Source organism: Sphaerodactylus townsendi, linkage group LG03 (genome assembly GCF_021028975.2).
Source record: "Sphaerodactylus townsendi isolate TG3544 linkage group LG03, MPM_Stown_v2.3, whole genome shotgun sequence".
NCBI classification, from domain to species: domain Eukaryota; kingdom Metazoa; phylum Chordata; class Lepidosauria; order Squamata; family Sphaerodactylidae; genus Sphaerodactylus; species Sphaerodactylus townsendi.
Window position 1 is genome coordinate 135,377,584 of NC_059427.1, and position 21,736 is coordinate 135,399,319.

At 42.2% G+C, this 21,736-nt stretch overlaps 1 protein-coding gene across 1 annotated transcript in view; it reads left to right on the forward strand.

Annotated features, from left to right (window-relative positions):
- Positions 1 to 21,736, forward strand: part of MAP2K6 (mitogen-activated protein kinase kinase 6) — an 88,100-nt gene that overhangs the window by 43,504 nt on the left and 22,860 nt on the right. Inside the window, exons 2-7 of the mRNA XM_048487919.1 lie at positions 2,176 to 2,242; positions 5,057 to 5,105; positions 13,088 to 13,201; positions 16,330 to 16,449; positions 19,756 to 19,872; positions 20,683 to 20,734. Coding sequence (XP_048343876.1) covers positions 2,176 to 2,242; positions 5,057 to 5,105; positions 13,088 to 13,201; positions 16,330 to 16,449; positions 19,756 to 19,872; positions 20,683 to 20,734 — 519 coding nt within the window. The remainder of the gene's footprint in view (positions 1 to 2,175; positions 2,243 to 5,056; positions 5,106 to 13,087; positions 13,202 to 16,329; positions 16,450 to 19,755; positions 19,873 to 20,682; positions 20,735 to 21,736) is intronic.

A 21,736-nucleotide genomic window follows, 5' to 3' on the forward strand; every position in this document is an offset into this window, starting at 1 on the left:
AGATACCCAAACAGCATCTGCATTTATCCTGGGCTTTTGCTGTTTTTGCCTGATTTATGTTGCTTTTCTGAACTTGATGTTCATTCTTCTTCTGTACTTGCCTTGGCTTATTTAACATTTTGGTTTATGTCCTACCTCACCTACAGCTGAAAATAATTTGGGCTGACTTTTTTGCCTGTTTTGACATTATTCAGGTGAAATGGGTTTAAAGAATAGGTGACAGGTCGATATGTAAACAAAGAAAAGCAGTGGTTTGTGACCCATGTACTGACATCTGGAGGCTGACAGTGATAGACCTGTGTCATCTTCACAACCACCCACATTCAGTACTGACGAAACTTTAATTTTGCCCTTGAAATAAATTATTTAATTCAGGATGCTTTGAATCAAACAGTTAATTTGTTATCTCTTTTGCTTTCACACATTGCTGGATAATGAACTTTCAAAGCATTATAGCAATCATTTGCAACGGAAACAGGAAAATCCAAATTGCAAATGATTCCTATAGTGCATTGAGAATGTATTATTCTACGTGTGTGAAAGCAGCCTTAGGTCTGCGAGGCTTCATTTGTGGTGTCATAGATTTAAAACTGTTTAAGGGTCATAAAGTACAAGGAAGGAACAGGGCAAGGGACTAAATGATTAGAAACAAGACGGTTTTGCACGAAAGCCCTTTTGCCTGGAAGTCCTGCTCAGGGTTCCCTTCTGTGTTCCAAGTTTCCTACTTGCCCACCCAACCTCGCAGCCAGCCAAGAAGAGGTGAGTGGAGAGAAAGAGCCAAAGCCGGGACTTCCCCATGAGAGCCTTGGGGAAAACTTTGCTTAATCCTCCCTGTAAGACATAGCATACTGGCGTGGTCTCAGCCCAAGAAAGAGTGGCAAAAAAATCAGGTCTTTCCACAGGCTCCAGGGACGGGCTTTGGTCTCGCCCCAAGCACCATTTTCTGCCAGTACATTTATCATTGTGCCATATTGATCACACTACTGAACAAAAGCTGTGGTTATGATTGTGTTGTACTGAGCATATAAGCTGTCTTTCAACATCAGTAGTTGTTTTGGAGACCTAGGTGATTTAAATGAGAGCAAGGCTGCTGTTGTTCTTTACTGAGGGAGCCATATATAAGAATCAAGCTCAGTATCCTTTATACTACAGTTTAATAATCTTCTAAGTGAATTTTTAATTCTATTATAATTAATCCATCAATTGTAATTTAACTTGGTATTTCTAATAAAAATGGCCACTTGCGTTCTCTGAAGAGATAGAGCTATAATATGTTGCAAATTGCTCTAGACAGCGTTTTTTAGAATATATGCATCTTTTGTAGTATCATGAGTTGTCAGTTGATGATACCATTCAGAAAAAAACATGTAGTTTACTAGACAAAGTAGCAATGTTGAAATATATTGGCAATTAGCACAGCCTGTTGAGACAGAAGATCATGGAACAAGGGTAAGTTTGTAGGAGGACTATCCCGAGGAATGGCTTGATCTGGCTGTTGAGTCAGTAATTCACTAGCTGAAGGCTTGCCAGCACTCACAGAGGAATCTGCGCAGGTGTTAGAATCAAGCGGTGTTAATGACATTTAGGAATCGGATTTAAAGGGGACGGAGGTTCAGAATCCAGATCAAGAATTCAAAATTTATTAGCATGTGCAAAACAGTCCCAGTCATTTTCAACACAGAACTGATCCATCTTTGTTTGCACATTTTCTGTGAATTACCAGTCTGTGAGTTTGCTGAACAGTGGCATTTCCTTGACCCCATCTCTATTGGGAGTGCAGTTTAGATAATGCAATCCAGATGGTAAGTTCAACAATATAGTTAGTGACAAGGTTGAACTTCTTATCAGAAGAAAAATATCCAGGCCATGTAATTAAAAAGCATACTGTAACGCAAGTGGCATGTTAAATATTGTATAAAATCAGAGCTCAAAAAATTGAAGGTCACCTTTTAACATCAAATAACTGTTAATTTGGCAGTTATAATGGAAACAAATAATATGCTGCCGGACAAAAATGTGCTAATAGCACCAAGCAGCAGCCTCTTAATAAAGTTTTAAAAGTTAAAAGGTTAAAAGATTAGAGCAATCTTACGAAGCTCCTACACCGACGCCATCTTTTCCAACAGCTCCCTACTCTGGTAATATATGTTTCCTTTTCTCCCTCTTATTTCACAGGCAGGAAGAAAAATCCAGGGTTGAAAATTCCTAAAGAAGCATTTGAACAACCACAGACAAGCTCTACGTATGTCTTGAGATCACATTGTGGTAGGGTTGAGGGGTGGGAACTGAAACAGTTGTATGGAGGAAAGGATTATTCATAGGGTTTGGTCCACAGATCCATGGAAGATACAGAAAAACCATAGAATATTTCTGTTCTTCCTAGCGTTTAAACTGGGGATGGGGCGGTCTAGAAATCTGAAAATAAATAAATAAATAAATAAATAAATAAATAAATAAATAAATATTGATTTTAATGACAGATGATAATCATGCAGCCCCTCCAAACTAGTTAATCTATACTAAGATCTGATTTTAATACTGCATCTATTTTTCCATGCAAAGACAAGGGAAAAATACTTTCACTTTTTTTTTTGCGGAGGGAGCGGGACAGGGATTACACTTGATCTTTTTCTAAGGAGCTCAAGGTGTTGTTTGTGAATTTCCCCACATCCATTTTAGCGTCACAGTAACACGTGTTAGACTGAAGGAGGGAATGACTGGCCCCGGGTCAACCAGTGTGCTTCATGGCACAATGAGGATCCCCAGTCAAGTCCAGCTACTTTAACTGCTATACCACACTGGCTTGCAGGTTTCACATCACTGATTGTACAGTATTTAAAGAATGCTCAAGGTCAGAATTAAGTGATGTGGCAAATGTATTTTGTGAGTGTTTCAAGCTTGTAATGATGATTGATGATGTGACGTGGCTTTCATTCTCCATGGACTGGTTAATTTGTAAACAAGGTGGTGATGTGCTTGCTCTCTGACAGTGACTTAAGTCCATGGAATTACTCTGCAACTACTGCAGGGATTTTGACTAATTCTTTAAATGGAAAACTTACAATGTTTCAAAAGTAGTTCTTAATGACATCCAGGGATGTTGGCAGCATTTTAGCAGGAAAACAGTCACAACCTCTGGTTTGGAAATACTGAAAGCAATTCCCATAAAGTATCATACTAAAGTAGTAATCTTCAGTTTGCTTTACTCAAGGGCAGGCTGTTGGGATATTACATTCTCAGTTGACGTGCCACTGACAATTTTTTTGATAAGGGCAGTGAACAAAGGGCAGAGGCACTGTGAAAATCCTCCAAAGCAACACTGACCACTCAGTTCCTGATATCACCTTGTTTGCTTAAATTGGTCATCTTGACATAGGATAAAAGGGAATATGTTTGAATACATGTAAGCAACTCTCATTTGTTTCAATTAAATGTGTTTGTTTTGTAACCTAGGGGAGAGTAGTTCTCGATACTTGCTGGCTTAATTGTTACTTAAGGTCCCTCAACAATTAATTAGGTAGCTTTTATCACCATACTAAACTAGAAATGGGTTATGTCAAACAGTCCTTTCTGTTTCACTTGCTACAGCCGGTCCTGGCCCTGAGCAACACCATGTTAGCTTCTCTTTACTGTGTTTGTTGCATTCCCTTCTCTCAAAAAGAGGCATGTTTAGCTTTTGGTTCTTCTCTGAATTCAGTCATTCAGGCTAAGCCTGCATAGCAGCACCAAAAGCAGGAAAAAGGAAGGTGGGTCTTTACCAGGAATGAAATGCTAACACTGATGGAAGTACATGTTGAGACTGAAGTTTTCATTAGACTAATTTTTTTAAAAAAATATCTTTGGTACAGCAGATTTGTCTTTGATCTTTTAAAAAGGGCCCCATGTTATTAGTATATGTAGATGCACCTTTATAAATCCCCATGTCCAGATATCTCAGTGGAAACATTAGACATTTGTTAATATAAGAATATCTAGAATAGAGAAAAAGGGGCTCACTCAGAACATGGAGGATTCAGTGCTGAGATCCTGAGGTTTGTAAAATAATCTAACAGGAATGGATTTTTATAAGTCAGGTGGAAAAGAAAGGTAGAACTCGGTATCATCTGAATATTGGTGACACCTTAGCCTGCACTTCCTAATGACCACTTCTAGGGGCTTTATATAGATATTAAATACAATGGGAGAAAAGATGGATCCCTGAGGAACCCTTCAGACCTACAGCTATGGGACAGAGCAGGAATCTCTCAACACTGACATCTGAGTCCACCCCTCAATAAGACTTGAATGACTGTAACACAGAACCACTTAGTCCCGGTCCTGAGAGGTGCTCAATGGGATTCTATGGCCAATAGTATCAAAGGTTGGTGAGAAATTCAGCAGAACTAGCAGAGTCAGATTCCACCTTGATAGAGGTCACCAATCAAGGCAACCAAAGCAGTCTCTGTATCAAATCCCAGCCTGAAACCAGATTGAAATGGGTTCAGAAAAAAAGAACTTGTATTATGTTGAGACATCAGTGATCATATTTGTCATTGGTCCATAGCTTTATGTCATCGGCGGTTGATGATGAGAAACTAAACCAGTGATAACCGTTGCAACCACACACTTATTGTAATGATGCATCATTAATAATATATCATTTTCAATAATAAAGTCTTAATTAAATAATTCTGAGATATCCCAGAGGAAAGCTTATCCAGAGGGCTGCATCCAACCATCCTTCAAGGAGTTTTCCTGCAGCATCAGGAGGCTTTTTGCTGCAAAAGTGGTTCTTCATCCAATGGAAAAGTCACTTAAGTTGGAGGATGAAAAACTTTCTCAGTGGGTGGTAGGTTTAGGGTAGGATCCATCCCAGCATTTTAACATATCTTTTAATTATAGAAATGTCACTGTGACAGACAGGCTAGGTTCCTCTGCTCCCTAAGAGTGATCAAATACTTTATCCATGCTTGTCTCCATGCACTTTTACATCCATGAGGTTATAGCTTGAGTCAAAAGAGCTCTGAAGTACTTATGCCAATTTTATTCTCTTTCCAACTTCTTTTAAATTTCTCAGGCCGCCTAGAGATTTGGATTCCAAAGCTTGCATCAATATCGGTGACAAGGTAAGGTGTCAAAAAGGTTCAACTTTTAAAGAACCTACCATGAATAAGGACTGCGAATGAATGGGATATAACAGTGAACTGACTGTTTCTTGTCAGTTCTGTTCCATGACACAAGAATCAGCATTTGCATTGTCCAACATTTTAAAACTGATTAATAAACATACATAACTCTATGGATTCTGTTGTTTAAAGCTTATAGAAGCTTTACGCTTCTAGGTGTATGGATTCATTTGGTGGTAACTGAATCTGTTTTACTTCTTTACCATTTCTTAAGGGTACATAGGATTCAACCAGATATTAATTGCAGGCGTACCTCATGTTTCTTTGGCTGCTGTGCACCATCAAAATCTATACATGTGTCTAGAGCTATCCTGAGTTATATGTACACCCACAGTTGCTTGGAAGCAATTTTTACATAGCCTGGTTGCTGCACTTTAATGTGTGAATCAAGGTACATATTATCTTCCTATGCAAAGGTTTCTCCAAGGAATGAATGGGATGTGTCTTGCTAAGAAAAATTTCACTGTGTGAGCTGGTCCCCTGATCAGTACAGCTTAGCCGCAGGAGTTTAAAACCAACAAATATGCTAAGCAATACACCAATTGACAAACTGACATTTAAACAAAAAAATTAGGAATCATTTGGTCTAGACTGTGTGTTTGTGAGATTAGTACCCTTCAGAAGTACTGTGAGCAAGCAGAAAAACAGTCTCCCATTATAGTAAAGATAGAGGCCTGCATACAAATCGTCCTGTAAAAGCATGGTGTATTGTGATCCTCCAAGGGCTAATGTAACCTCAGCTTGTGGGTTCTGTGGGGCAGTACTTGGAATGAGTTGCAACAACAATTTTTAAACAACAAAATGGTTTACTTTTCTTTACAATTAACACTTTTAAAACATCAACATTTAACGTTACAATTCAAGGTCCTGTTCAGGTTGCATTTCAAGTCCTTCTAGTTACAGTCTACTGATATTGCCAAGTCCAAATTCTTCTTTGCAAGTTGGCTGGCTCCTGAAGACTCCAAGGGCTTGATGAACAGGTTGCAACATGATGAAGGTCTCCAGGAGAACTCTCACCTGCATTTACAACCATTAAAAGAAAACCCTTAACAAATTTGGTGTTATAGGGCTTATAGAAAATCAAGGTCGAGTCTGGTACCCTTGTCTTCGTAAAGAGCTCTTGGCAGCCTTTCTGCTGCTCTGAGTCTCCACCCCCCCTTACGCCTGGGTCAACCCATTCTGGAGCCAACCCATTCTGGGCATAGGGGTTACATTCTCCCCACCCACTAAAAAAATTCCATGTCGTCCCAACAGTAATTACAATGCAACTCTCTTGAAATCATTGCACAATGATTTCCCCCAGAGATTCCCAAAATTGGAGAAGGAACCACATTTTGTGCATCTGAATGCAAGAACATTGTCTTTCCCTAAACTTAGCTGCACTGGCAGGCCTGCAAAACTCTTTAGCAAATGTTTAGATTCAGCCATTACTAGTTTGGTAGAAGGGATGGAGGGGATTGCAACTGGAATCCCCTCCTTCATGCAATCCCTGCCAAACAGAATCATGTGCTTCAAATTCACATAGCAACATCTCTTGAACTTACATCACATAACAAAAGCAGGTTATATGGGGATCCAAAACCCTGGCAACTTGCGCTTGCCACACTTCCATTGTAGCGGACTTTATATTTTGCAATCTCACTTCCAAGCCCCACGTTGAGGCCATTTGTAACCCTCAGCTTGTGTGGGTTCTTGTGGGGCAGTACTTGGAATGAGTTGCAGCAACAACTTTAATTACAAACAACAAAATGGTTTACTCTTTTCTTTACAATTACAACACTTTTTAAAAACATCAACATTTAACGTTACAATTCAAGGTCCTGTTCGGGAAGGTTGCATTTCAAGTCCCTTCTAGTTACAGTTCACTGATATTTATGGCCAGAGTCCAAATTCTTCTTGGCTGCAAGTTGGCTGAAACCTGAAAAGGAACTCAAAGGGGAAGCTTGATGAACAGGTCTGTATCATGATGAAGGTCTCCGAGAGAACTCTCACCATTCCACAACCATTAAAGAAAACCCCTTAACAAGTGTTAAGGGCCCTTATAGGAAATCACAGTCCCAGTCTGGTACCCTTGTCTTCTGCAAAGAGCTCTTGCAGCCTTTCTGCTGCTCTGAGTCTCCATCCCCTTACTGGGTCAGCCCATTCTGGGCCAACCCATTCTGGGCATGGGGGTTACACTAACTCAGTTTAGTAAGACTGGAAGACTATGTAGAACCCGTAACCCCTTCTCCAGCTTTTTATGTAATATCTCATCTGTGGCACCTGCTTACTGATATTAATAGCAACGGTTGCTCAGTGCCAGTATCTGTATCAGCCCTGAGTAACGTTAGCAACTTTCTGTAAGCACTGTTGAGCTTGTATGTATGAATGTGTTGTCAAGTAGCAATCGACCCATGGCGACCCCAGCAAGGGGCTTTCAAGGCCAGTGAGAAGGAGGGACGGGTTGCCATTGCTTCCCTCTGCAGAATTTTACTATCTAATCTCCCATCCAAGTGTTGACCCTGCTTGATTTCTGAGATCTGACGATGTTGGGCTATACCGTACCATTCCACATCCCATTGCTCTTGTAGCTGTAATAGTCTGATCTGGTAGGAGGTGTTGTTCTCAGTTTCTTGATTGCAGCAGTCTCTGTATGAGACTTTGTTAGTTTATTTATTTCTAATTTGATTTCTAGGTAACCCTTCCCCTTAATGGGTTTTGGGTGGTTTACCAGATTAAAATGTTCAGTAGTACATTACAAAGTACTGGTAGCCATACAATTAACCCCTCACTAAATTAAGGGAAATGTATTAAAAGGAGAGGGGGAAAGGGAAGGGAAGGGGGACGGAGGAAAAGGGAGGCATGCTTTGACAGAATACCATTGCTGCCCTAAAATGCAGGTCTGGTGGAACTGTCTTACAGGCCCTGCAGAACTGTGATAAGTTCCACAGGGCCCAGGGCTCATTTGGCAGTGTGTTCCACCAGGCTGGAGGCAATGCTGGAAAGATCCTGGCCGAGGACAGACTAGGTTGATTGTGAGATGGATTTAAAGATACACGTGACTGCCATATATGCAAAATGCAATATGCGAGTAGTTGCATAAGTGCACAACAAGTTGAAATTCATCGGGTAATGCAGATGTGATGGTAAAGTTAGATGCCTAAACTGTAGATCCTTCCGCCCACTCCAGACCCTTTGACTCCCTTTGATGCCCTGTGAAGACTATACACCAGTGAGGGAGGGTATGTGGGTGGCTTTTATGAATGTTTCATATGATGATGTTTTTACGATGTTTTTAATGTTGTAAGTTGCCCTGAGACCTGTGTATTGGGCAGGGTATGAATTCCAATGAATGAATGAATAAATGCTTGGAAGGCCAATAAATATTTATCCTGTGAAAGCAGAGAGGCTTTGTCTTGTTTCCAAGGGTCTGAAACCCTGATAGGCAAGTTGCTGTAGACATCAATGTGTTTTTGTCAAGAAACAATTTTTTTCTTTTCTGTGTGACCTGCTAACATCATGGTTGGTTTCCTGGAGAAGGATTTTTGGCTTCTAAGGATTTTTTTCAGGATGTGGCTTGTTAGTTCTCATATAGTCTAACCATCGAGAACATGTTTGTACTCTAGAAAAAGAAGAAGAGTTTGGATTTAATTCCCCCCTTTCTCTCCTGTAGGAGACTCAAAGGGGCTTACAATCTCCTTGCCCTTCCCCCCTCACAACAAACACCCTGTGAGGTGGGTGGGGCTGAGAGCTTCGAGAAGCTGTGACTAGCCCAAGGTCACCCAGCTGGTGTGTGTGGGAGCCGCCATTGCGGCTAATCTGAATTCCCCAGATAAGCCTCCACAGCTCAGGTGGCAGAGTGGGGAATCACACCCGGTTCCTCCAGGTTAGATACCCGAGCTCTTAACCTCCTACGCCACTGCTGCTCTACAGGCCAATCTGCTGAGGGATTCAGATGTAAAGTTTCTTGTTCTGAAGGCAGGTGATTGGAGTGGAGGATGATTGACCTAGCCTTTTAGTTTTGTATTCTGTGAAGCCCCTCCCCCCCTTTTCAGGCATTGCTTTTCTTTGAAGCCAGTTTTGTCTTATCAAAGCCCTAGGCACCATGTAAGATTCAGTTTGAGGAAATATAGCAGGATTACTGAACAGCTGAGCAATAAACATCTTGGGTAATGCCTTACAGCAGCCACTCAGAGCCTAAGCTAGCTGGCTGCTGTGTGAAGTGGGATGCTGGCCTAGATAGGCCACTGGTTCCATCCAGCAGGGCTCTTCTTATATTCTGGTTTACTGGCAGTGTTGTAAATTCATTAGCAATTTACAACCCCTGTCTTCTTGAATTTTATTTTCCCCTGAAAGGGGTCTTGAGACAAGCTTTGAGCTGGTGGATGAATTTCGGGAGCAATAAATTTTGACCCAGTGCACTGAATCAAAGAAACGCCTCATGCCAGAGTACCTTTGTTCCAAGAAAAGCAGCTTCCCCTCAATCCAAAGGGGGAGGGTGGGATGAGAAAAATGTTCAAAAAGGAGGCGACAGCTTGGGTCTGGAAGGAATACAGACTTGCCCTCATAAACTTCCCAGCTTAGCCTGTTTTATGGAGAATTCTGCAGAGGAGGAAGACTGACTTCTGGGCCTGCTGCTATTGCTCAGTCCTTGAAGGAAACAGTCTTTCTTAACTGTAACAGCTCAGGTAGGATTTAGTCACCTACCTTGGCATTGTGGGTCTTGGGATCCCAAGCCACCGCTGCTGCTACGATCCCTTTATGAGGTAAATCTATAAAATAGTGTCTGTATTCCTAGACATGTTATTGCTGCTAAACCATAGTGTTCTGTATTTCTGGCTCCCTTGGTAATCCTAACTCAGGGTTGTAATTTTTGCACTTTATTTCCTCCTTCCTCCCTGCCCAATTAAAGCCATATAGTCCCACCTTAGAGGACTGGCTGGGCATGTTATCACTGTGGGAAGGGGGTTTAACATTCCCCGACTGGCTGTTCTCCCCAGAGTACTTGGTGATACATCAGCTTAGGTCTGATGGGTAGAGAGGTGGTATCACTGTAGTCTACAGCCTCTATCCCCCTAATTCAGTGGCCCATCCAGGATGTTTCCAGTTTTGAGGCTGAGTACCTAATACTGGGACTGTGAGACAGGGTAGGATTCTGTTAATGTACCACCCAACCCACAGTTTAACATTCTCCCTACCCAAGCTAACAAAGATGATGAAGAAGAAGAGTTTGAATTTATATCCCCCCTTTCTCTCCCTGCAGGAGACTCAAAGGGGCTTACAATCCCCTTCCCCCCCCTCACAACAAACACCCTGTGACGTAGGTGGGGCCGAGAGAGCTCCGAGAAGCTGTGACTAGCCCAAGGTCACCCAGCTGGCATGTGTGGGAGTGTACAGGCTAATCTGAATTCCCCAGATAAACCTCTCCATTAGCCTGTGTAGGCGCAGAGCTGGGAATCAAACCCGGTTCCTCCAGATTAGATACATGAGCTCTTAACCTCCTACGCCACTGCTGCTCCTGGTCTCAGGAGTGGTATTGAAGACCCCCTAGACTGGTTGTCCTGGGTAACATCAGCATTTATGCTAAGCCTGTCTTTTCCGAAGCAGTTCTGGATATGGCATCCATGATAACAATGAGTGTCTTGGGCAGGCTACTTAACAGATCTTACATATTATGTAGGTCATGTTTTTGAGCTGACATTTTGTTCTCTGCAGGGTGTCTTGTACCAGCTTTAACCAATTAGCCCACTGTGGCATTTCCAGGGCAGAAAAGATTTGGCCAATGAGGTGCATTCCCTGGTTACATCCAGATTAGATTACTGTTGCACTCTATATGAGGCTACCCTGGAAAAGTGTTTTGAAACATCATTCATTGCAGAATGCTTCAGTAAGGATTGTAACTAGAGTGAATTGCAGGGATCATATCGCTCTAGTCTTGGCCCATGTACACTGATACTCAATCTGTTTCCAGGTACAATTCTCTTTTGAAGCTGCTTGATACTGAATCAGACTGTTAGAATATTACGGTCAGTGTTGTCTACTTAGACCGGCAACATCTCTGAGGGGTCTCAAGCAGAGGTCTTTCACATCACCTACTACTTGGACCCTTTTGACTGGAGATGGCAGGGACCTTCTACATGCAAAGTAGGTGCTTTGTCACTAAGACACAGCCCCTGATCTTTGAATTCAAGGAGCTGGTATAGACCTTTAAAACATTGCAGAGCTTGGGACCAGCATACTGCCCTAGAAACCTTTCTAACCACTATAATAATCTTGTAAGGCCCTGCTTCAGGTGCCCCTGCCTTCTCAGATTAGGTGGGTAGCAACCCTGGAGAGGGCATTCTTGGGTCACAATAACTCTGAAACCCTCTCCCTAAGGAGAGTAATCTATCCTCTTCTGTTGCCATTTTATGCCAGTGGATGAAGATTTTAATTCAGTCTGGCATTCCCTCAATGATTCCCCGCCCCCTTCTTGCCTTGCTTTAATTACCACTTTTAAGATATATACTTTAGCTTTTAGTTGTTTTAATAATGTGTTTTGGTTTAGTTGTAATGGTTTTTAACATGTTTTTATTATGTATGTTTTTAATCTGTTAGCCACTCTGAAGAGGGGCAGAAAGGCACAGTATACATTTTGTAAATAAACAAAATATGATTAAGACCACAAGGGGCTAGAAAAGGAAGCATCGGTCGACACCAAGGTGTCCTCATAACAGATAGCCAATCGCAGCATCCCATAGGAAAATAATATTTGGTGTCCTCTTGGTGTGTACTGCTTCAGACTGCATTTTTGAAACTGAGCAAGAAACACATGCCAAGAGTTTTATCCTAACTTCCTCTCTGTCATGATAGTTTTCTGTATGAATACAAGGTTTTTTTCAGCTGTATCTTCATGTACCATCTGAATTGGTGTAGCCCAGATGCAAATCTTGTAGCTAGTGGGATATACCTCAAGGTACCTCTTTTGAAGTTGCTGAATTCTTTGAGGAAGGAATCCCTGTCTTTTTTGGGGGGGATGGGGGGGGCAGAACCTTTGGGTTCTGTGGGTATGTGATGACTTTGATTCTGGTATGATGGACTCCTCAGAAAGAAAGGTACTTGGTTTTTTGACCCTGACTGATGCTTGGGAATGAGGGTCATTTTGTCAGAACATTGTAAGTCCTGTCTAACAAAAGTGTATTCAGAGGTGGGGAATGGTGTGGTGGTATGAGACATTTATGGTGGTTAGAATGCCCTTGATCTGGATTAGGCAAGTATGACTTCGATTAATTGAGCAGAACAAGCATCGCAAGAGTGACATCTGTCTACATGTTAGTGTGATAGGACAGAATAGAATAGAAGGAAGAGATGGGGATTGGTTTAGGCTCCCAGAATAAGAGGTCATTGCATCTCCCTTAGCAACTACTTGCCTTTGTATGGTAATGCCCTGGAAATAAATTATAAGAGTAAGCTAAAATAATATATGAACTTGTGCATGCTACAGTGTTTGAAAGTGACACACGTTTCAATTTACTTTGAATACATATGTAGGAAAGTCATAGAGGGTGCAAGTCTCTCCCCACCACCACCCAATCCTCAGGTGCACCCCATGTAGAAATAAAAACCTTTATTCAAACTGTTTTTTTAAGCACTGTGGCACTGAGAAACTCAGTAGAGTTGCTCAAAAAATAGTGTTTCATGGCTGAAATTGCATGGTTTCAAAACATTTAAAAGTTGTTATTAAGCAAATGAATTTCAATGTCCTCTATGGTAAAATGCAAAACATTATGCTAATTCTTAATTTTATGAAGTGGTTGAGAGGATTTTATTAAGATCCTTTCTGTTTCAGATGTACATATAGTAATTTTCAGGACAAAGCTATCATTGGACAGATCTTCACTTTAGTCGCATTAGAGTGGGCTGCTGCCCCTGAGCCACAGATAATGCTTTCTCTTCCACAACAGAACTTTGAAGTAAAGGCTGATGACCTGGAGCCAATATCAGAACTTGGACGTGGTGCATACGGGGTGGTAGAGAAGATGCGGCACATGCCCAGTGGACAGATTATGGCAGTAAAGGTAGAGAGAGAATCTTGGTTGCTCACAGTATATGTATACATTGACCTCCTAAATTCTGTTCTATTTGCTCCTTTCCAACTCTGCTATATGTGTCCTAGGAGGGTTAAAGTTATGTGCCATCATGTGAAAAAGCTGTAAGTAAAGTCAAATGTCAGGATTTAATTTAGAGAGCTGAATGTAGCAAGCTTGAACTGTCAACATTCATTAAGTGTGGCAAACAAGTAGCTAGAATGTTTAGAATATTGAGATATTGGACACATATTCCGGCTGAACAAAAATGGCATATCAGACTGCCCCTGACAAGAATACAGCTTTTTATTGTTTCCACTTGGCCTGGATTTTAAAAGCAACAGTGAATTATGGGGCTAAGTTTATTCAGATCACTAGATCTCTATCATGCTCTGTTTATGATCTTCTTGGAACCCACCATTAGAAACAGGATGCCTTGGTCTGATATAAGAATTTGTATAATATTAACTGGATCATTTTGACTTTGCAAAGTATGTCCTGACTCTAATTGTGATTTCCAAAAGGGTGAGCAGTACCTTTCTACACAGAATCAAGCTTTTATGTACTGGGCCTGTTAACTTATGAATGACTTATTTGTATCTGCTGTTTATTCTGTTCATACAAGGCAAGACTGTAAGAGATGGGATATGCAGATGAGCATTTTAATCCTGCTTATATGGTTCTTGTCTTGTACTTAGTATGACAGGTTTTCTTAACCTTTGCAGTCTTGTTTTCAGGAATGAACTCCAGATACATTTCGGGAGCAATCTTGTTTTGTATTTTTAGTCCCATTTGTTAATACTCCTGATTTGTTTGATATTATGACTGTGTGTAATCAGTCAGCATTATGCATGTAACTGTACCTGACTGTGTTTGTCTTTCTTTCTCTCTTTCTCACTGTACAAATGAATCAAAGAATGAGTAAAGAATATGGGGAGTCGGGGTATTATGGACCAGAGAGCTAGTCAGAAATGTAAATGGTTTTATAGTAACAAATGCTTTTGGAAATAGTACAGTCAGCTATATTAGTCATTCCTCGTATAATCAGCCATGTTTATTTGGTTTTTATGGTTGATTGATACTTCTGATTTTATATCAGATTCTAGCAAGCATGTATTTCATACATTCCCATAAAGAGCCTCCTGTAATGACTCCCCCCTCCCCCATGTCCTGTCAATAAATGTGTGGTGTTATATTTAGATATAATTATTTTTACATAAGCCTTCCACAATGAAAATCATTGATTTGAGCATACAGTATTATCGTTTTGAATGCTTCCAATCAGAAACAGAAAGTTTATTTGAAACCTTTTCGTATTTCTAGTTTCAGGACTTAAGAATTGAGCCCATTGTTGATCATAGTTTCGGGCAGCAATGACCGTTTTCTAGCAGCATGTTTTCACGGCGTTTCGCCTGCATCTGTGGCTGGCATCTTCAGAGGATCTGAACATCCTCTGAAGATCCTGTGAAGATACCAGCCACAGATGCAGGCGAAACGTCAGGAGAGAATGCTGCTAGAACACAGCCATACAGCCCGGAAACCAGACAGCACCCCAGTGATTCCGGCCGTGAAAGCCTTCGACAATATCTTGTGAAACGGTTTGCTTCTACCAGTATTGTTCCACTGCAGTCTGTTTGTCTATAGAATGTAGGTGATCATTGGTTTGTTCATTTGCTTTCTAAAAATGAACCTCTGGAGCCAATTCAAAATCACTTTGAAGAAGGTAGTAAGAATGGTTAGTCCCCTCCAAGGAGCAAGCAGGAAGCTATTATCTACTCTCTTCCTGTCTACTCATCATGTCAAGCTGTTTAAATTCTACCACATTAGTATTATCTTCCAGGGTCTTTGACACAAGGCTCAGTACCAAACGCAGCTTAACCCTACTTAAGTTCCTGGACATACAGTGAAACCATGGTTTAACTTGCTGAGCTAAGCTATGCCTTGGGAGACTATCTATAGTGAACTGGCAACAAAGTCTGCTTCTTACTGGAAGCAGAAAGACGGGAAACTATTTTAACCATGGTTTGGTGGGACAGAAGCAATATCTAAACCATGGTTGATGCAAATCATGCTTTGCAAATAACGCTTCAAACCTTTCTTTCACATTCTGCTGTGCTATTAATTCTTAAACATGGTTTAAGACTTAAATGGTGGCTAAGAAAACAGCCCTGGTTAAGCATTAGGCCTGTATAGATCCAGTCAGTCTGATTTTAATTCCACAAAATCTTCTCTTCACATTTATATCTCCAATTTGATCAAAAGCCTTTCTGTCCAGCTCAGTGCTGGCGACATCTGTATGAATCTAATAGATGTATGTGGATGCACACACCTGTGCACCCACTCACCCTAGAAAGTAAATGGGAAAGTCCTTGCTGTGTGCACTTGAGATGCTGCACATGCAAAGAGTTGCTGGATTGAAGCAGAAGTGGGTGTTGCTAAGCATGGACCACTTTCAGTAATCACCCTGCATGAAACGTTCTGCCATCATAGCCTGGGTATTGATGGTAGAACAGAGAGAGGAAAAAGGTAAAGAAAGCACTTCTGTAGTAACCATCATCCTTTGCCCTTCTATAGCACCTCACATCCGAGGATCTCACAGTGCTTCCCAGACATAAATTACGCCTGTGAGGTAGGTAAGCATTATTATCCTCATTTCACAGAGGCCTAGAGAGGCTTAAATCATCAAATGCGGCCTCTGGTTTTTGGGTGCCCCATGAAGCACTTGAAGTGTAAGCATAATTACTCAACAGTGAAGGATTTCAATGGGGCTCACCCTGCAGGTAAGTTTGCTTAGGATTGCAACCTTATTGACCAGTGCCACAAAGCTCAAGTTCATCAAGAGTCAGAGATTCCCAAGTAACTCTGCTGGCTTAACATTCTGTGGCTGACATTGTTTGTTTTAAAAAAAGAACTCAGAATTTAGGCCAGGTTTGAGGCTTCCTGGTCTGTTAGGTTGATTAAGAAGGAGGTGAAGCTGCCTTAAAAAAGATGGAGATCGCACTTGGTAAAATGGGCTAAGTCACATTCTTGTAATTTCCATGATCTTGGATGAGTTTCTCAGATGAAATGGTGGCTGGGAAGCAGAGGTGTGGAAAATTAACAACAGGTCTGTCTTCCAGCGAATCCGGGCAACTGTGAACAGCCAGGAGCAGAAGAGGTTGCTGATGGATCTAGACATTTCTATGAGGACGGTAGACTGCCACTTCACTGTTACGTTCTACGGTGCATTGTTTCGAGAGGTACCTTATTTGTGGGTTCCTGAATATCCATCAATATTGTTTTTGTTTTTAGATTCACTTCCCTGAAAGCAAGACCGTTTCCGCACGGCCCATTAACGACGACACCTGGGGCGTAAAACACCGCCCCAGGTCACTACGTTCGCACCAGGCATTGCCCGCTGCTGCAGGCATGGCGTCAGGGTCGCCGCTGCAAACAACAACCCTTTTTAAAGGGTTGTTGCTTGGGGAAGACGCTGTTCTCCGTCCCCCCACCACTCCACGGTGTCACTCGCTGCAGTTAAGCCAGGGGTCGTGAGGGCAGTGTGGGCGAGGGCTGTAATGGCAGCCCAGCAGGCTAATTTACCGAGCGAGGACACCGTGAGTGGGGCGGGGAAGGGGGAAGAGGTGGCCTAATCGGCGGAGCTGCCTGCCGCCTGCCGCCTTTCCACTCTCGCCTCGCTCATCGCGAACGGAGCTCTGCTCTCACGCCGCCAGAACTCTTGGTGGCGTGGGGGCGCATCCTGGCCGTGCGGAAACGGCCTAAGTCCCCTGAATACAGAGGGACTTACCACTGAGTTAAATGTGCTTAAAGATTGTATATTTGTGTGTTAAATGCTGTCAAGTTGCTTCTGACTTAAGGCAGTCCTATGAATGAATGTCCTCCCAAATGTCCTATCTTCCTCAGCCTTGCTGAAGTCTTGCAAACGGAGGGCCATGGCTTCCTTTATAGAGTCAATTAATCTCACCTTTCCCACCTCCTTAGTACTGCTGTTACCTATTGCTTCCTTCTGTTATCTAGTGCACTCTTCGTATTCTTTCCAAAACACACATTCCAGAAAATAGGAAAGCAAGCTTCAGTGCCAGAATTCAGGGTTGGTTTTTTCATGTTGATATTTCATGCTATGAAAAAAGAACTGTAGGCATTGCAAGTCCTACTTTTGTTTTGCACAATGTAGAGGTTTGGGAGGAAAATGGCATTTGCTTGAGTCAAGTCCTTCAGCAAGCAAGCTCTTTCTTAAGGCAGCTAATTGAGGCCTGATGATTTTCACACACACATACACCCCCCCACCCCCCACCCCCCACACACACCAATACTCAGAAGTAGGAGTGTGGACCCACTCACCAATCAGTATTTTATGGATTCAGGTATATTAGACCAGAAAACTTACAGCATTTAAGAAACAACAAACAACAACCCTGAATCCTCATACTGGTTTGAGGATTCCTGAAATTTTTTTGCTCCGCTGTACTGTATGGGAAATCTTTCCAAGGCTGGTTTTTTGGTGGTTTTGAGGTAGAATTACAAAATTTTCAGCATATACGGTAGTGACTTTCCTTACAAGAACCCCCAACTTTGGTAAAGATTGGGTCAGGGGGTCCAATGGAAGAAAATATGGGATCTCCTGACCCAATCTTTACCAAACTTGGTGATTCTTGTAAGAGTCACTGGCAGCTATGCTGAAAATATGGTGCGTCTACCTTAACAAAACAGCAACCCCAGAGCCCTGGAAAGATTCCTCACAGATATAATGGGACAGGGAGATTTACAGAAAAGCAGAAAAAAGCCAAATTTGGGGGTGGGGGTGGATTCAGGATTTTCTGGCTATTGTTAAAAGGCACAATTTGTTACATTTTGACAAAGCCAAAACCACACACCTAGTCAGGAGTGGCCAGGAATCTTTGTTACCACACCCTCATAAATGTATGAAGATACATTCAGACTGACATGGAGAATTAACTTGAATTTTGTGCACAGGGAGTAGAAAACTGGGATCTTTTATCAAACGAGGTAGCTGTGTAGTACTTTTCAGCAGGAAAAAGGATGACAGAAAACAGATTTAAAGGAGTATGGCATTTATTGAGAGATTTAATACAATTTTGTGCATGTGCGCGCGTGCGTATGTGGGGCGCTTATCCTAAGCATGTACTAACAAATACTATATAAAAGCACATTCCTTGTCCAAACTGACAATATAACAACCAAAAATCAACCAGAGCTACTCCAATTTAAATCAGGAGTTGCTTTTAAAGGAAAGTGTTACTGCAGTGAAATGGAGAGTAGAGGAGAAGTAGAATTCATTAGGACAGAGGGGTTTAGTTTTCCAGATGTGAGGCCTAAATAGCAGAGAGGAACAAACTGCCAGCTTTCTGTGTAGTACAGTATGGGCTGGAAAATGAAGGATGACAGATCAAGATGGGGAGCAAAGGTTATATCTGTCCTAGTCTGTGTAGAAGTGAGAATGGAAGAGGTTGTGTTGGGAGCCTGAATTGCAGTCCATTTGTAGCTAGGACCAGACTCATATATCTGAAGTTAGACGAGTCAGAGGCAGTTTCCGCACGGGGAAACAACAACGCTCCAGGGACGGAAAAAAACGGTCCCTGGGGCACTGGTCGCACAGGAGGCGCGTCCTTGCTCCCCTGAAGTGGCGTGAAGCCGCCGCTTCCGAAACTCGCTTGGGGGGCGAGTTTTTTGGAATACGCCAGTTTCCACCCGTTGCCGAGCGAACAGCAGCAGGTGGAAGCTGGCGTATTCCCGTGACGCTCCCAAACAGCTGCCTACCTTTTCCCTGCCTTTCGTCACTCTAAGGAAGGAAGGGGACACGACACCTTGCCTCCATCGCTTCAGCCGTCGCTCTGGCTCTCCTGAGAGCGACGAAAGGCAGGGGAAAGGTAGGCTGCTGTTCGGGGGGTTGCGCGGCCGTTCGTGCGAACAGCCCCAGGGCTTGCATTGGCATCAATTATGCCGATGCAAGCCCGCAAGCCTGCATGTGCAGAAACCGCCATACTGTTTTAGGCCCATAGGATAACATTACTACAGGGGATAAAGGAATACTTGGGAATGGGGCAGCTTATCAGGAGATAACCATAGAACTGATTAAATTACTGGACAATGGCAGAAGAAAGGGAAGTTTTTGATTGAATTTTAATATATATGCCAAATATATATGGTAGGAACTTGGGACAGTGGTAAGGTTTGACTCAGAGGTGGCAAACTGTCACAGGGCACTTAATATCTGAATTGTGCCAATGGTTAGTAATTGCATACCATGTGAAAGCCAATGTAGGGAGAGGGGGCATCTTTGCATAGATTGGAATTTAAATCAAGCGTAGATTGGAATTTAAATAAGAAAACAGGGTGCAATATAAATTGCTGAAGTGCAATATAAATCGCTGAAGGTCCATCACTCCTTGAGAAAGTTAATTTGCTGTAATATTTAAAAGTCACATAATTAAGCATGAGATAGAACTGGAAAGCAATGCTGTGCACTTGGTGGAAGGGGATAGAGGCAGCAGTTTGTTTACTCTGGTAACTTTATATTTCTCTAGGGAGATGTGTGGATCTGTATGGAACTGATGGACACGTCACTGGACAAATTCTACAAACAAGTATTAGACAAAGGCTTAACGATTCCTGAAGACATCCTAGGGAAAATAGCAGTCTCAGTGAGTCTTTCTTTTTTGTCCTTCAGATCCTTTTCCAGAGGGATTTAGTACCCTTTCCCACCTTTGCAGAGAGTAGTTTAGCCCACATTTGGCAATCAGGTATTACTACACAAAGCTGCAAAAGGAGATGAAGAAGGAATAGCAGCTGCTTCTCTCTAGCGGTTTGTTTATTAATGAGCCACATTTTCGTAGAGTAACCTGGAATATGAGGGAAAAAAACTTAGTGTTTATTGGCAGCTGTGGTGGTGCAGAAGAGCATTTATTGAAATCGTGCGAGAGAAAAGTGAGTTTGGGTAGAGTCAGTGGGAAAGAAATGAGGCTAAGAAGTATTAATTGTGATTCTTCTGCATCATACATAGCCTCGTCCTTGACTACAAAGGAAAAATAATATTAGGGAAGCAGCTTGCATATAGGTGATGTCTGTGTATGTGGAAAATTCCAGTGTTGAAAGAGGTCTGGAATTTTGTGATCTCTGGAACTGAGCCAACAGAAGTTTCTAAATAGAGATGCAAAAAAGTTGGGTGCTTCCTGATTCTGGCAAGTTACTGCGATCGCTCTTTATTTTGAGCATGCTCTTAAGGGTGGTTGGAACAGCCATGGATAGTGTGAGTCACGGCTCACCCTTCTCCTGCCAGACTGCAGGATCAGCACTCTCCTGCCACTTAATTGCCAAAATGCCAAACCTAAGAGTGTCTCCACCCAGCTTAGTGTTGAAAGGAGTATGAACTTGTGGCCTGGGTGCCAGAGAGGGCAGTGTGAGCCTGTTGCTTCAGTCAGTTACAGTTCACTCCTCATCTGTTGTGTTTTCAGATTGTAAAAGCACTAGAACATCTACACAGTAAGCTCTCTGTAATTCACCGAGGTAAGTATGGCTACCGTTGCGTGTCTGACAGTTCCTGGAAGGGATGGAAGCATAGTATTGGGTGCTGGGTTTGATTAGTTACAAAATCACACAAATTTTGCTTTTCTCCTCTGTTCAGCCAGCTAGATAATACACCAGTGCTTGTGTGTCTGTACATGTCCTCTGGGCACAGTTCACGATATTGGTTTTGATGCCCTTGAGAACATGCTCCTTGATAGTTCAGTGGATTCAAAGAGTAAACTGGGGCCAATGAGCAGTCTGCAGCAGGAGAGGGGAACTGGCGGAAATTGCCCCATTTTCCTCTGGTTGGAGAAGGTGCTACTGCATCAGTAAATAGCACCAGAGGATTTAAACCTTTGTTGTCCAGGGCTCCCTTCTGTGATTATATAGGATTACTGAGCTGAGTTAGATGAAGCGTTTTGACTCTTAAGAAAAAAATTATGAAAATACTGTTGTGTGTTTGTTTTGGGGAATTTCTATGCCACCTTTCCTGGGAATTTGCCCAAGGCACCTTTCAAAATAAAGCACAATAAAACATAAAACATTGTAAAAGTGATTGAAACCTATCATTCCCAAAAAGCAAGAGTACCAAACAATATAAGACATGGAGCAGCGTAAAACAAATCTTTAAACATGTCCCAGGCTAAAAACATGTCCCAGGTTAAAAAATTAGCCTCTTTATTTAACACAGAAATGGTGAGGATAGAGTAGGCACTGGTTAAGCCTGGAGGGCATTCTACAGATGAGCCTTCTCTTTGGTTGCCACCGAAAAGCCTTTGAAAAGCCTTGGTTGCTACCTGCCTTCCCTTTGAAGATGGAAGATGGGGATATACAGAGCAGGGCTGGTGAGGAAGATCTTAGCTGGTGGGCTGGATGGATAGGAAAGTACCCTTAAAGGTAAGAACCAGCACTTTGAATGGGTCCCAGGAAGAGAAGGGCAACCAGTGTAGTTGTTTCAACATAGGATCACTGCACCCCACCCCTGACAATAGCCCAACTGCT